The following is a 16,920-nucleotide window of genomic DNA, read 5'->3' as shown; positions in this document are numbered from 1 at the left end:
CCCATGTCAGACCAAGGGTTTAAAGCCGCGCAACTTCCGTGCGAAAGATGTTTTCGCGAGACCACGAGGGGGTAAAAAAGTGAAAAAGACTCGGTCCTTGCTCGGGACACCCTGTATATGCAAATGCAAACATGCGCGGGTTTCCACGGTAAACTTTCGTATCTGCGAGTTCCAGCATGCGTGTGCACCTTATCTCGGATTTCGTTCGGACTTTACAGCTGCCGCGTAGCCGCGTCTGGAGGAGTAAAAAGGAAAAACGGACCTTTTTTCGGTCGCGAAATCGGCCAACGGAACCCCATGCATATCTGATGAACGTTCGCCACGCCAAGTTATCCTGCCACCTTTTAAATCGCGCCAGGTTCGGGCGACGATAGCGATCTCGATTTAATGAAACTCTGGGAATGCGAAAACAATTCGACCGTGGCGCCTATGCTCTCAACGTTTGGCGGAATTCGCGCGTCGATTCCGTCTCTCGGCGATCTTTTCAGGTTGTTGCCATTTTTCGTTGAATACTTTTGCTAATCTCGGTGCACTTTAACCTTTCCAGCTTCTATGGCACGCTAGGATACCCAATAGTATATATTTTAGCATCCATGAACTGATGGCTTAATTTTTTTACAATTTCGGATTGGACATTTCGCGTAATCTTTGTGCATTTCAACCTTTTGTGCTTCTGTACTTCGGAGTATTATGCTGAATTTTGTTGTATTATGCTGTGTTGCGATATGTAATATTACGATGTTTCACGTTGCAGTATGCTATAGTATCTTGTAATATGCTGTATGATGCTGGAATATTTTGTATTTTCCAGTATTACTTCTATGATATTGAAATATTCTGTAATTTGCAGTATTATGTTGTACTTTGCTGGTATTTTTTGTATTATAGTATTATATATTTTGCTGTATTATCCTGTATTATTTTTCGCATTCTGTAACGCCAGAGACAGAGTTTTCCCACGTTTTCCAGGAATCGTAGTACCAGCGCTCCAATGGGAAGCTCCGGTGCGCCATTGGTCGACCTTCGCTACCCCAAACCCGTATAAATATGGGCCCGAGTCGCACCACTAGCCACACTGTTATCGTGTCTTTTGAAACTTTTTATCCTGCAACACACAAGAGAATCAACTCTACGCTAACTCCGAGAACCAAGGGGACTCAAAAATCATCAAGGAGAAAAGCGAGTTATAAGGAAATCTTTCAAGGCACCGCAGTATCAGTCAAGAGAATTAAAAATAAAATAAAAAAAACCATTAGGTACTTCGGGTTCATCCACAACAAAGAGTACCATAAGGCTCCTTCGCGGAATAGTTCCAATTGAAGGTTCTGTTCTCAGGTAGACTCGAGGTCGAACGAAGGCTTGTTCGTAATAGAGAGTAAATCTGTACTGGTTTTCTAAAGGCAGAGGCTCTTACGCGGAATAGCTGAACCTTGAGTGATCGGTGCAGATACATTCTGGAACTACACCCCCGCTCGGAAGTATGTGAGCACTTACTTAATAAAAATAAATATCTAATAAAATTTGCGAATCTATTAATATCAATTATATCATTTATATTTGTTTAATATCACATTAGTAATGATAAAAAAAACTATAGAGATAACTAGATAATGTTAAAATTTCTTTTACCAAACTTAGATACTATTAATTTCTTCATTGTATCCGAAGTAATATTATCTCATTTATTTTGTAATATTTCGCCATAAATGTTTTTGATATAATGAACATTCTTTCTAAACTTTTCTATCTAAACGATCCCCTATTCCATCCACGATCCACAGTTCCACTATAGATGCTTATCAAAGATTTGCTTTCATATGCTCCATTTTCAAATAAATTTTAACAATATTACAAGGATATTAAAACATAATTAGTAACGAATTTCATATAAAAGAAAACTCATCATCGAAGACTTATCCTATTATTGTATTATTGTATCTACAATACTAATGAAATAGCGACGAAAGGAATAAGAAATTCTACATACACGAAGCTTCTTCTAAGACTGCCATGACTATCAGCAAGCCATCGTTCCAATTACTTTCTCTTCATACCATCAACAAATAAGAAACAGTTACTCAAAAGCAAACGATTCCATGATACTGTCGAGCGAAACAAGAATTATTCTCAAATACCTAATTCAAAAGTTCTTAAATATTGCGCCAGCACCACCTCTAATTATCCATAAATCCATTATGTGTAAATCCATTACACACAAAGGATGAAGAATGAATTGTTACACTGTGGATTTAGGATGCATGCACTTTAGTTTCTGACGCCTTGCAAAGGAAGTGAACAATTGCGAACGGTGCAATTGTCGCCCCACCTGAACAGGTGATTATCAACGCGTTGTTGCAACGCAAAGAGGCCACCGCCTCTTTAGCCCGCTGCGTCACGGTACGCGCGTGAACTGCTCTCGAGCATAGACGGCATTTAGTTAATATGAAAGGCTGCTCTCGCGTCGAGAATGCGCTCTCGCGGTGACTGGTACGAGAGGCCCCAACGAAAGTCTCCCGCTGTACGACGTAACACGCGAGGCTTTGAACAGGGAGACGCGTGAAGTAGCAGCAGGAGCAACAGTTTATGTCAATTTTCCGCTCCAGGTGGCGAGGCGAGCCCCGCGACAAGGCGGGCTCGACTGTGTCGCATGGCAGGCACGGCGTATCCTCGTGAAAATATCGCTGTTACGGAAGCAATAAGCAATCGAGCGTGTGAAATATTTCCCGTGCGAACGTATCGCTGCGACGGGGAACCTTGTTACTCTAGAAATCGGATTTCGATCTCCGCGAGCTACGCCGGAGCATTGATCAGCTGATCCAGCTGACAAGGACCCGGACAATCGGAGGATATGAAAGGCTCATATTGACAAACATTTTTGATGAACAAATAATGCATTTAAGACGGAGTTTGTATGATGTAAATATAAACAAATCGATATTTAGACATTTAATTGGAGAACACGTTGGTTGATAAGGATCTTGTTACTCCAGAAATCGAATTTTGATCTCCGCCGGAGCACTGATCAACTGATTCAGCTGACATGAACGCGGAGAATCGAAGGATATGAAAGAAGCTTATCGACTTACGTTTCTGATGAACAAGTGTGTTTAAGATGGAGTTTGTATGATGTAAATATGAGAAAATCGATATTTAGATATTTTATTGTAGAACAAGCTGGTTGATGAAGATCTGCATTTTGGTTTGTTTTTGAACCCGAGCTATAGTGTGCCAGTAGATTCCAACAGACTACTGGTATCCCTAATGGGGGAATTATGGAGAGATGTATTTAAGCAAATGCAAAGTAATATAAAGCAAAAATTAAATAAATGTAAAGAATTAACAAATGTAAGGCATTAGGTACATTAGATGTTATAGTCAAGTTATATGTTTTTGCACCCATATGAGTAAAACTCACTCACTCTCGATGAATAAATTTGTTTGGAACCTAGTTTCTATGACGTAGACATGTGAAATTCGAAATTTTTATATTTAGTACACGTTGGTTTACGAGGAATTTCTATCTTGTCTGTTTTTGTAGCATTACCGAAGAAGCTGGAGAATATGAGTTTGTATTGGCACATATCTCTGATGAACAAGTGTATTTGGAAATCAGTTTCCATATCGTGGACTCGCGAAATCCAAAATTTACATATTTAATTGTAGAACGTGTTGGCTAACGGAGAGTCTACGTTTTGTTTAGTCTTCTAGCTGTATTTGCAGAATCGGGGGAATGTGAAAGATTACTATTGACGCGAACTTCTGATGAACTAGTGTGTTTAGGACTGAATTTCTATGTCATTGATATGCGTAATCTGGAATTTAGGTACTTATTTGTAGAATATGTTGATTATCAAGGGATCTCCATTTTGTCTCCTTTTCCAGCACTGTAGAAAAACCACAAGAATATTACAAATTTGTATTCACAGGAAATTTAATGAACACGAGCTTGTCTGAGATTGAAATCGATTATTTATGATATGGACATGTGAGATCCTCTTTGATACTTATTTGTGGAGCACGTTGGTTGATCAGGAATCTATCTTTTATCCATTCTCCTCGCTCTTGCGAAGGTCTAGATAAGTTTTATTTTTATATACTAGGTCACTTAGCTAGTAGTTGATCAAATAATCTATTTACTACATTTTTCCATTATTTATTTTCTCATTATTTATACTTAATTGAAACGATAGAGATGACTATAGTCATTTTAAAATTAGCCGAACCTTCAATAGTAGAGTCTTAAAAGAAAAAGAAATTTCTCTTCGTTCATGCATAATATATGTAGAAAGAGTGAAAGTGCACGAAGATTAGGAAGAATGAGCAATTTGAAATCGTAAGAAAATAAAGAAGTGGGGTTGTGGATGCAGGAATATGTACACAATTATCCTAAAACTTCATACCAAAGACAACGTAATATCACATAACATATACATAATATTGTATAATATTATCTCTGAAACGTAAATTCAATGAAAAATAAGTTAAAGTAGTAAGCAAAATATACAACATCGAAATTAATTTTTAATCTACCTTCTAGGGAAATAATACATATAATTATGAATGCCATGTTGAATTAATGAATGAACCTTAATAACTTCTAATTCGAACAGTTAAGTTTTCCCGCAGGTGCTATAATTTCTAAGAAGACACACTATTCTATCCATGAGTGATAAATCCTGCCTGAGTAAAACCAGATGTGGCAAGTCAGCGATTTCTTGCAGTAACGCCGTCGCAAAAAAAACTCCTTCCTTCTCTTTCCTCTGCTTCTTCATGAACGAACTTTAAATTTAGTGAACGAAGGTAAATTAACATTAAGAGGATTCTTTTGAGCAGAGCGAAATAATTAAAATTCCTGACGATGTAGCAAACGGTAAATATAGGGAACACGAAATTTATTTATAAGATTTTGAACACGAGAAAATATTATTTTTGATTCAATAATGAAAATTATTTGAGACTTCGAACTTTCGAATATATATATATATATGTATAAAATTGCTTGTAAAATTAATCAGACGTTTTTTGTCACATTTCCATACTTCTACTTGGGCTCGTTCAAACCTTTTATTCGACATAAAATTGCACCAGCAATTCTGTCGAATGTCGACAGAATTAGGCCGACGCTCTCGAACAATAACAACTCTTGCTTTGAGAAGCGAGGCAAGAGAATGCTTTTGAAACGCTCTTCAAATTTCGAATATCCCAGAGTGCTCGGTCTAATCACCAATTCGATCGACTACGAGCACCTCGAAAAACCTCTACATGTCACGTGACACGCCATCGATGGGAAAAAAAACTTTCAGCATCGCGTAATTAATAAATCACCGACACTGGGAACGTGCGAACGTCTTGCAGCGAAAGATATTAATTAAAATTTGCGGGGTCCCGCTCGAGTTGTAATTCGTCGTAATTAAGACTCCACCTTTCACAAGTTTCGTCATTTTCAAGATTGTTAGACGACCTTGACACCGTTTTGAAAGTATCATTACAGTTTTCGAATAAATGTGTAAACATTTACTTTAAGTAGCAAACACTTCTAATCTTTATTAAAATGTAAGTTTCAATGAATGTTAAACGAACGTGAGCTTAGCCCCGATGCCACGTGACACGGAATCGAGAAATAGGAACTCTTCGTCATCGCATGATTAATAAACCACCGCGCGAAAATCGTCGTATCGCGTTCACCTCGGGGACGATTTCACGGGCCGACACGCGGAACGCGCGATCGCCTAGCCGTGACAGATATTAATTAAAATTCGCGGGGTCCACTCGAGCCGTAATGAAGGGATCTCTCGGTCTTTAATCACCTGAGCGTGTCGCGTTGGAGTCGACGGGCCGTGGGGCACACGTAGGCGCTGGAAACATGCTTTTGTGTGCCGGCCGCGTAGTTTCCTCGTTTCAGCTTTTCCGTCGTCGAGTTCGTTTTCGTTTCCTCAAGGCCTCTTCCAATTAAGGGCGCGCTCGGGAGGATATCGTTGCGTCGTAGCGCGTCACGTACCGTTTGTTCGGAGCTCTTAGCGATTTCCTGGGCGGATCGCGGGGCCCCCAGAATGTCCAACATTCCTGGACCACTTCAGTCGGACGCTTTGTCACAATCGATACTCGGGCATCATACTAATTATCACGCGTCAAACACGTCTCGAGTTGGTCTACTTTCGCGCGAATTTCGTAATCCTGGACTTGATGCTTTGGGATTGCTAGATTGCGATACTTATGCACTTAACCTATTCACTGTCTGACTTTAAAGCCTCTTGGCTTGGGCGCTAAGATTTAATACAGATGTATAATCTAGGTTATTATTTTGATATTAAAAAGTGTTCTTGTGAATGTTAAGTGGAAATGAAAAAGTTAGAAAGTGAACGGTAAGGACGTGGCGGATTTACGTTGGCACCGCAGTAGATTAATCTATTCACTGTCAGACAAATTTAAAGCGTTTGGATAATGCGACTGGAAGGTGTAATATTATTCGGATGTTTTACAAATTCTGGTTAAATGTTCTTCAATTATCGGCTACTACATATAAATCAGCGATAAAAATAACGAAATGTAGCTTCAATCTCTGTGCAGGTCTTACGTATTTTTAGGACTGTTTCGCGTCGCGAGCATGGCAACAAAATAGGAACGTATGCACGTGGCACGATAATCTGGGAATACCTGTTTCCTTAACGAGTTCGCAAGGCAGGTGTTTCGGGCATTAAGCTCTCGCACGAATCTTCGGTTCCTCCTGAAAGTTCGTAGTCTTTATGAACTGCGAAAATCAGGATTTCGGGGCGCGAGGTCGAGTCTAGCTGCGAGAGATTGGTTAAAGAGATAGAAGATGCCAGGGTGGTGGCGAGTAGCGATGGGATTAAGCTCAAAAATGCACTCACGAATTCGAGTCAAGTCCGATACTAAAGGTACATTTCATGGATTTTCTTCAAGGTTTCACCGCATATCAGAATGAGTACCTGTAGGATTCGAATATGTCCCAGAGCTGGGTGTTACTTGAATAACTGTTTCAATAAATTTGTATTCGAATAATAACTCAAATAAATTCATATTTCAATGTTTATCCGATTGAATGCCTGTTTGAATATTGATTCGAATAAATTTTCATTTCAATATTCACTTGAATGAATTCTTATTTGAATATTCTTTTCAATGAATTCTTATTCGAATTCTTATGGATGGAGATTCAAATGAATTTACAATCTTTAATTGCGTAAATGATATAAGTATATCAATGTTGAAAGAGATGTTTAAGTGTTTCTACAATACAAATTTTCTGTCATACCCTCGTGTTATTCTTTCGGTAAACTACATACAATTTCGTAGAAAATTATCATAAATGAAAACAAGAATGAAGATATTCTAAAGTGGATGAGAAAGAAAATAAATAAGGTACTTAAAGAGAAAGTAGTAGAAGGAGATCTTAGAGAACAAGTAATCCTGAAGTTCCTAAAAAGAATAAATACGAAGAAAACCTAACTTTAGCATTACTTGCTCGCTAAGATCCCCTTCTACTATTTCCTCTTTAAGTGACTTATTTTAAAATGGATAAAAGTGAAAATAAATATCTTCTTTGTTGTTATGATTGACAGTAACTGTCTAGGAATTTTACGTGGTTTCCTTTAAGTGGACTTCATAGAAGATTGAAATACTCTAAATCACTTAAATAAATAAGAGGAACCTCTTTATATCAAATGTACTATCTCTTAGTCTCAAACTTTTTTACATAAATACTAAATAAGAAGATTGCTTAAATACCAGAACAACTTAGATATCATCTATTCATCGCCTTCTGACATTTCATTTATCAAAACATTATGTAAAACAAGTCACTAGTGCTCTTACACTTTGACACTAACTTTTTCAGATATTTTTCCAAACACTTTCTTACTTAGGCTTCATCTCCTTTTGACTCTTCCATGTTGACCGTTAGTATCGTGTTCTTATATTCCAAAAGAAATTATTTATTCGCGCATACTATCTTCGATAGTTATTAAAGCAAAGAGATACACCGTTCATTAAAATTTAAGACGCCTCCCCAAGGAGTTTTGCTCTCCAGTTTGGAAAACACGTTTATAGAAGGTTCGAAATCTAGCCAACGAGGATTTGAAGCTACTTGGTATAGTGCTTGATCCCATCACTAGTGGTGAGTTGGAAATGCGGTCTCACACAAGGGTAGCATACGTGTAGCTGCGTGACTACGAGAGCCTTTCGGGCTCGGAGATAGCGAAGCCGATGGCAGTGGCCCAAAGAGAATTTCCTAGTAGCATACGTTCTGTTCGCTTGGCAAGCAGGAGTCACTTGGAGTCACCTTTAAAAGTCACCTTTTCCTTCGCGTGTTTCTCGATTTTCTTTCCGTTCCATCTATTTGCCTGTATATACGCCACGAATAAATCCAGTCTAGGAGCGACCCCGGAATGTGCGTGCTCTCTTCGCAAAGGTTGACACCCATTGTGTATTTATTTTTATGGATGCCCCTTGCGAACAAGTGCCGTGAACGCGTCCAACATAAAGTAGCATTAAAGTATCGGGGTGGCGCGAAACTTTCTCCGTGGTGCAATTAATAATTCTTCGTTAAGCTGCGGCGAGCTACATGAAAAAATTATTAATGCCGCATCACAGAGACTTCATTATGAGATTCCGTGTTTAGAGATGTACAGCGCTGTGCAAAAATTTCGCGCGCTTTCTGAGCTTTTGAGAAACGAAGCTTTTTTCGTGTGTACTCATTTTACTAGGTCTTTTAATCATTTATTGTGGAAGGAAGTTACTTGGACACGATGTGAGAATATTTTTTGATAGAGTAGAAATTCAATAGGACAAGTTTAAAAGATACTTTTTATTTTGGAAATGCTAAGTTTCGGGGTTAAACGTGTCTCTTATAATGATTCGTTGTTTAATTTAATTAATATATGTATGTGCGTATGTATCTATGTATGTATTCGAATGTTCCCCTAAGGGTTACGTAGTCTCCACTTCTACTTACAGTCTCATTACAAAATATGCTTAATCTATTCTTAATCCTTAATTCTTAATCTATCCTTATACTATCCTTAACATAATTTAATTAGCACATTCATTTTAATAATGGTGTTTGGACACGTTATATTTAAATTTCGTTGTAAAGTAACAGTTTATGTCGGAAAACTTTGTTTTGAATATTATTTTGATTTAACATTTTCTTTTAGTCAAGGGAATACTAATTTTTGTGTATTAGAGTATCTTTACGTATGAGTAGAGATGATTACCTTACACAGTTGCTTATACGTCCAAGCCCATATGTAGCTGTTCTATTAAAAATTTATAACTAGGGAATCCTATTTGAGAAGTTGAAGACGCTCCCGTCCTAACTATTCTAAATTAATTTCTAACTTTCAAACGTTTCTGCTTCACGAGGGAGCTGTTTCAACAGTTATTGCAAAATTTAATTTCAATTTCCTTTAGAATTATTTACGCCTCAAAATTTTTATTGCACGATAAGTTTTACTTGAAGTAAATATACAGAGGCATTTATATTTTTTAAAGAGATTGTCTTAAAAAATATATTAATAAATAATATAATACAAAAGTTCCATCGTTCTTAAATACACTATTTTTATTTATTTTTCCCTTCCATTCTCGTCACTTTCAAAAACTTAATTTTCAATACAATTTTGTTTTGTTTTGTTGGATATCATACACGATATTGTTGAAAGTAATTATTATTGAAGATCCTGAAGCATTCAGAAATTACATCTATCCAAACAGACAGAATACGGTTTACACATTACTTTTAATCCTTCACCATTTAGAAAATGAAAGTAAAAAGTAGCAATATAACAAAAGAAGAATTTTACATATTTTTCCAAACAGTACATTCAACAATTTGGTACATGAATATTTACCAAAGGAGTCTCAATTGGGAAGTAGAATCGTTCGATAAATAATTAAACGAATCCTCGTGTATACTTCAGTTCTAAATTATTCTTATCGAGACAACGGAAAGGTTAAATACGCAGCGCGACAACGACTCGACGCAAATTTCCAAGCGGTAGTACGATTACCCATGGTTCGATATTCAAGTTATTGAAAGAGGATGCAAAGTTTGGGTAGGGAATCTGCTGCACTGCGTAGAATATTTCTCGAGCGCGTGTTTGCGTGTCTGCGTCGGGTAAGAGGGTCTCAACAGGGTTGAATTCGAAGTACAGGTGAGCGAGGGGGTTGCACAGATGCAGGTGCAACGGTATGGATCGTTAGCAGAATCGCATTCGAACTCGAAAGTAGTACTCTCTCTACGGGAAGAAACTCTTTGGATTGGGGGGGTCTCTTCAGAGGTAACGATCTTTCTCCTTTTTTGCTGTCCCGTTTTCCCTCCAACCCCGCGATCCCTAACCCCTGCTCCTAGCCCTTGGACCGATATCCTGCGTGTAATCCGTAATAACGTTTGAGAGGCGCACTTTGAGGGGCATTAGAAAGCCACGGGATCGGTAAGTGTACCTCGCAAATCGGCCTCGTGGTTCGTTGAGTATTTGCCAGAGGAACTTCCGAGGAGTCAGAATCTTACGTATTCGTTTAAAGGCTTTCCGATCCAGCGACGCAATCAAGGTGAAGCAGCGATAGCAAACCGAACTAATTCCATCGAGAACAGCTCGAAAATTATTATCTTTAATGGGAATTTTTTTTGTGCATTTTACAAGCCATCGCGTTTGAAAGATCGACATTTCTCTTTTATCTCGAGTAAATAAAGTATCGAGTAGGGATTTATGTGTGTACAGTGAGTAACTTTAATATTTGGACAGTTTATGATTTTACTATGTTGCTTTATAACATTGTCTATGATGAGGGATAATGTTATTGAGGTATATGATCTATTAAAACATTGAGTTCGGTCGTCAAGAATTTAAAGTTCATGGGGTTATATTTCAACAGTTGATGTTGATGTATTTACTTTTATTGATGAAATAATAGACAAAAATATGTATTTAATTAACGAATAGTTTGTATAAAAATGCAATGATTATTAGGAATTTATATTACGTTCAAGTTTTAACAGGATAATGAGCCCATATTGTACAAGAATATTTACTTTATAATTATCGGAAGTTTTAGAATAATATCAAAGAAAATGCAGAAAGAACAACTAAAAGAGAAATGAAATAATACTATTTAGATGTCTCAAGGCATAAAAAAGTTATTCGTCGTAAAGTATACCTGACGAAATATTAAACTTGAGTTTATTTTTCCAAACGTCAGAATATGAATTAAAAATTTTATTGAGTGTTGGAATATTAAGTAACGTCAAACTTTAACATGGTTTTGTTTTAGGTTTAATTATAATTAAACAATCAAACTGTATACTTTTGTTAAATGATTCAATGTATTAATACAACATGTATCTTAGTTATTTTATCCTTTGTCATAGAATTTACAAAGCATCGAAGTAAAAATTGTAAACTGTCTGAATATTCACGTTACTCAGTGCATATATTTTATGTGTATATAAAGTACAGAATCGAAAAATTACACAAATATAGCTTATTTATTGATGACAATTAACCGTTATATAAGTTCTTGTTGATAATAAAATAAGGACTTTTTAAAGAGCAAGACATTGTGTCATAACTTTGTCTAATTTTTAAAACTAGCAGTTTTGTATTTTTCTTGTAAAACGTAAGACCGAATTTGCGTAACTATTATATTTGACACAATGGCGGTGTTAAAGCACAACTCGCTCTATATACTTTGGAAACAAGTTACACATATGGTAATTCGTACAAACAACAAGTTTGAAGTGCCAAGTTTAAAGTGAAGTGACAAGTTTAAAGTGCATTTGTTGTCAAGATCGTAATTTATATTAGAGAGTATACAGTGGTGTGAATAATTGTAGGTTCAAAGGTAAATGCTTAATACTTTAATTAAAGAAGAAATCAAAATCCCTGAAAATAATTGTTATTGTTTTTGAAATTGACAAACTACGTATGTTTAAAATATTTCACAAACTACTTCGTGAAAGTAATTTCTTTCCAAATCATTATCTCGTTCAGATTAAATGGAATATTGTCTGTATTTTTAAACTTTCAAGCGTACTTTAAGCTTAATTAAGCGTACAGTTGATCCTGCTTGGAGCATTCGAGTTGCACACCACTGATATTCAATGTACGTACACCGCAGTCATAGTTCATGGAAATAATGGTATTCACCTCGAATTTCAGAATGGATGGATAGTCCTGGTCGAATGGGAGTATCGCGAAATCCTCCTGTGGATTCGATCAGCTCTCGCAAGGGGAACGGTCTGTTACTTTTCAGGATGGGCTGCGACGAGATGTACCGGGCGGCAGACTTGAAAAATTGCATTTTGTATTCAATAACTAGGCTGTCAGGTCGACCGGTGAGCTCCTATAACTCAACACGCATCCGCGGCGTCCACGTAGACGCCGTTTCCCGATCGATAGATCTCTCCGTCGCTGATCAGACCTCCGCAGGAAATACAACCAGTCACACGCGTCACGGATGCATTCGTGACGTCGTGATTCGAGAAGGAGAGAAGCGTCGCGTTCGTTTTGTCAGGAGGGCTGCTCTTTTGGGAGTTGACAGCGCGCGACAGGGTTCTCGGATCGACTTTGTCTCTGCTTGTGAACGTATGCTTGGATTTTTTTTGACGACGCACCGACTAATGCAATTTCCCTTTTCGACTGTCAAGGGAAACCCTACATGTGCCTAGAACCCCCAGAATTGGATTGGTATCCAATTTTGCATACGAGGCTATTTTTGTAGTACGCGACTGTGACGATCGTGTCTGTCCAAATTCGTAGGTTGTCTAAAAAATAGTGGAAAAGTTATTTTAGTTATGAATAATACTCTCCGAGCAATATTCTGTCATTATTCGCAATTTGAGTGTGAGTGTTAATTGTTTAAAGATATTAAATAAAAAAATTTGTGTCGTTAATCGTGATTGTTTTAAATGAAATGTTCGAACCAGACCTGGGCAAATTTTAATTGAATTGAAAATAAATAACTATTTAATATAATTTATTTCGAACCATTATTTGCAATACTGTTATTTGAAAGTGGAAGTGTAATCATGACAATTCATTTGAAATAATAACTATTTCAAATAACGATTTATTTGGTTATTTGTTGTTCGAATTTAACGAAAGAAATAATTTTCAAAATTATTTGCTGTAAGAAGTATATACTTATTTCAGAATTTCTTTATAGCAATAAACTTGCAACAAAACTATTTTTTCAAAACGTTCATTCTAAAGAAATTGTTATCTTTGTACATCTAGCATTGTTGCAAAATTAATTATACTTAAGGAAAATATCTCTTATCAGTTAACCATTTTACGTGGACAGGTCAGTCCTTTGATCTTGCAAAAATGTCAATACATTTAGTTCTCCTTGAGTTTGGATAATAAATGTGAAATTGTTTGCTATTATATATTATGAATTTGTGATTTCTACTGATACAGTGTTAACAAACAATTTTGTAATTACTTCAAATACTTATGAAATAAAATATAATGTTATATCGAATGAGATCACGTTATAAAAATAGTTATGAAATAAAGTAACGTGTTGTTCGTAGTAATATTTCAAAAGTGTCCCGTTCGAACTATAGAAAATCGTTATAATGTCTACATTTAGTGAATAAGAAATATCATTTATTTATAAATTTTCGTTTCAGGTTAATAGGTAACGTTAAAAATTAAATTTATGACGAACGAGGTGGCACGTCAATTTAAAATAAATTTCCTACCCCTTATTCATTTTATGATCGATATTGGTTAATTTATACTTAACTACCAGTAATTTGTTTCATAATTACGTGCACTACGACACGCACTTGCTTTTCGTCAGTTAATAAATGTTATTTTAATATTTTCAATGAAACTGTCACATACTTGTTTGTTTAATTATCGATACATCTTGAATATTCTAGCATTGCAGTCACTGTAGCGAATAAATATTCACAATTTAGTTTGAAATGAAATAATACGGCATCGTCATTATAAGATTATGAATATCAAATTAAGTTTGCGAATGTCAGTCTGAGATGATGATTGATGATGAAATGATTGTTTCATTTGTTTCAGTTACCACTGTACCCGATCCCGAGTTTGTCGATAAAATAGGAAATATTACAGTATCAACAGGACGTGACGTAAAATTAGCCTGCAGCGTCAAGGACTTGGGCCCATACAAGGTAAGTGAAAGCAATTTTATACCATCTAACGAGTCTAAAAGCTTTTCTAAATTTGGAAAAGTCAACCAATACCGTAGAGACGATGACTGCAAGAATAAAAAGCTTTACATGGACATTTATTTCGTGTAAATGTAAACTTTCAAATCCATCGGTACATTTGTACTTGACATATAGCGTCAACAAGTCGAAATCTGTTCCGTTTTTATTTTTGAACGTTATTTAGAGTTACGTGATCAAGAAATGTTAGATATTTCTATACAAAAAGGTACCAAAAATGGATTCACAGATCATGGATTCCTCTTCACGACGCAACTTTTCTATGAAAAACCTTCAAATAGTTGATTTAGAAATTATTTAAGGTGGTACTGTTAAACAGTTCATTTCTGAGTAAATTGGGAACTCAGAAGTATTATATTTAATTACTTTCATTTTACACTCACTTAAATTAATTTTTGTAGAACCAATATTAAAATGTTCATTTTTATGAAAGTCTAATCAGAAAGAGGACAGATGAGTCTATATTCTCTTTTTTCATTTGTTTAAAATACTTGCAAAAAAAATGATTTACATTATCTTTGTTAACTGAAACAATTTTCACTTGCTACCTCTATGTCATCACTGATACGTTCCAAAATCTCATTCTTATCCGTTTACTAGTTTAATAGTAATAATTTATTGACAAAAGATATCATTTGATTTTACATAGCTATAAAATCGACAGTTTCCACAATTTCGAAGAAATACTCAAGTTTCGTCAAAGTCTGAGACGCAACTTCAAAAAAAAGTTCGAGTTCTCATTTTATGACTCATTAGTGAGTTAAGAGCAATTACTATAAGAATATACCCTTTTGTACATCAACATCATAAATTCAATACTTTTTATTTTTACTTGTTTTTACTCCAATTGTATTCGTACCTTTAAATCAGTTTTCAAATAATTGTTTTGCTTAAGCGTGTTTCGTGATTTTCCAAGACAAATATTTGTAGGTCAAATATATCTCTTAGTTGGAATAATTAATTTGAAGCAGAAGGGGTTAAGAGAATTCAAAAGAACGATTATTTTTCTTTTACCACAGAACTAGACAGACCTCTAAAGTTGGCGTCTGACGAGAAGAGAAATCCTCGTTCCAGCAACCGCACAAATGACAATCTCAAAGATATCAGCGTCCTCTTTTGCAGCGTGAACTCAGCCGTGTGCCCTTAACATCCGCGCGTCTTTCGTCCATATTTGTTCTGAAAGATCTGCGAATTTCGAGTCGAGAAACGCGTCAGTTCGTCGCGTCGCAATTTATGCTAAGTAAGTGGCAGATGCGCGACGTACGCTGGGAAGTTCTGATTCGGCACCAAAGAAACCAGTCTTACACAAAAGCTTCATTATCGGTCATTTACACACGCAAACTCTTCATCCGTGAAACTACAGAAATATGACGGAATCCAATAATCGAACTCGGTCGAAAAGCATGATTTAAAAGTGAGTTGCTCAACGCTTCAACCCCTAGATGTACGTTCTCTTTGGAGATCCATGTAGAAGGGAAAATATATACGTTTCTAAATTAATAAAATTATAATGTTGGTTCCTTGCATGAAATGCACAAGATAAAGGATGACTATTTATTTGGACCAGGAGAATGTGGCTATAGATATTAATTTTTATATCTGATCTTGACCTCATATGCTCTTATGTCTGTGTTATTATGAATGAGTATTTCCAATTTCATCTAAGTCGAAAATCTTATTTTATTCCTGTTATTCCTAATAACTCGTTCATAGTATATGATAAAAATTGTTTTAAATAGTGATTACGATCTACACACCTACTGACATCATTTTGAGATACATATTAATTCATCCACGAATTCGTTTAACTTTCTCTGATTGTTAGATAACTTAAAATACGAACATAAAACTTGTTTACCGGAGATCATTTAGTGGTTAGAATATTTCATTACCTCGAACAATATCTCATAATTATGTCTTTTATCGACATAAACTTGAATCCAACCTCGTGACGTGTTTTTCTTTCTAACTCTTCCTTTTCCTTATCGTAAATTAAGTATGAATCATGTATTTAACTTATTCCCTCAAAGCAGTGCTTGTTAAATAGTTTGCACCTCTACTCATAAAAAGAAGTTACCAACGAGTTTGATCGCGTCTCTTATCTAATGGTTTTCCATCTGCCTGCTAAGTTGATTTGCGAGTTTCCAGTTGAAAAACACGTCAGTTCGTCGCGTTGCGATGTATGCTAAGTAAGTGGCAACAGCCAACCAGGAAGTTCGACGTTGGCTTCGCCCTGATTACGCGGCGTCGTTAAATCACGAGATCGAGCTGAAATCGTGAGGCGTTTAGATGAATGGGATTCATCAATGAAGGAGCTCGTTAGGTGCGGAGTTGCGCTTAGAAACGGGTGGAAAGTCCAACGATGTGAGACATGTATCTCTGAGATTCTTGAACATCTTTCTCAGTCGGTGCACTTGCGTATCCTACGCGGAATAAATTAATTGCTCATCAAAAAATGCGAGGTATGACTGTTTACGGATACTAGCGCGAAGATGACAGGAAAATGTGTTTTATCGGAAATATATTGAAAGCTGGAAAGTGTAGGAGGATAGAGAAACGTGTTAATGATTTTATCGTTGAATGGGAATCCTCTTGAAAATTGCAATGGGACACTGGCGTTCCCCGAAGTTCTCTAAAAATAGTTCTCGTTAATTGAGTGGCTTTTATTAAATAATCATTCGATTGAAATTGTT

General features: G+C 36.2%; 1 protein-coding gene across 1 annotated transcript in view; it reads left to right on the top strand.

Annotated features, from left to right (window-relative positions):
* LOC128874191 (lachesin-like) overlaps window positions 1-16,920 on the top strand; it is a 459,577-nt gene that overhangs the window by 125,204 nt on the left and 317,453 nt on the right. Inside the window, exon 2 of the mRNA XM_054118654.1 lies at window positions 14,061-14,170. Within this exon, the coding sequence (XP_053974629.1) occupies window positions 14,061-14,170 (110 nt within the window). The remainder of the gene's footprint in view (window positions 1-14,060; window positions 14,171-16,920) is intronic.

Source organism: Hylaeus volcanicus, chromosome 3 (assembly GCF_026283585.1).
Source record: "Hylaeus volcanicus isolate JK05 chromosome 3, UHH_iyHylVolc1.0_haploid, whole genome shotgun sequence".
Classification (NCBI taxonomy): domain Eukaryota; kingdom Metazoa; phylum Arthropoda; class Insecta; order Hymenoptera; family Colletidae; genus Hylaeus; species Hylaeus volcanicus.
The sequence above is the reverse complement of the archived record's forward strand: the minus strand, read 5'-3'. Positions and strand labels throughout refer to the sequence as shown.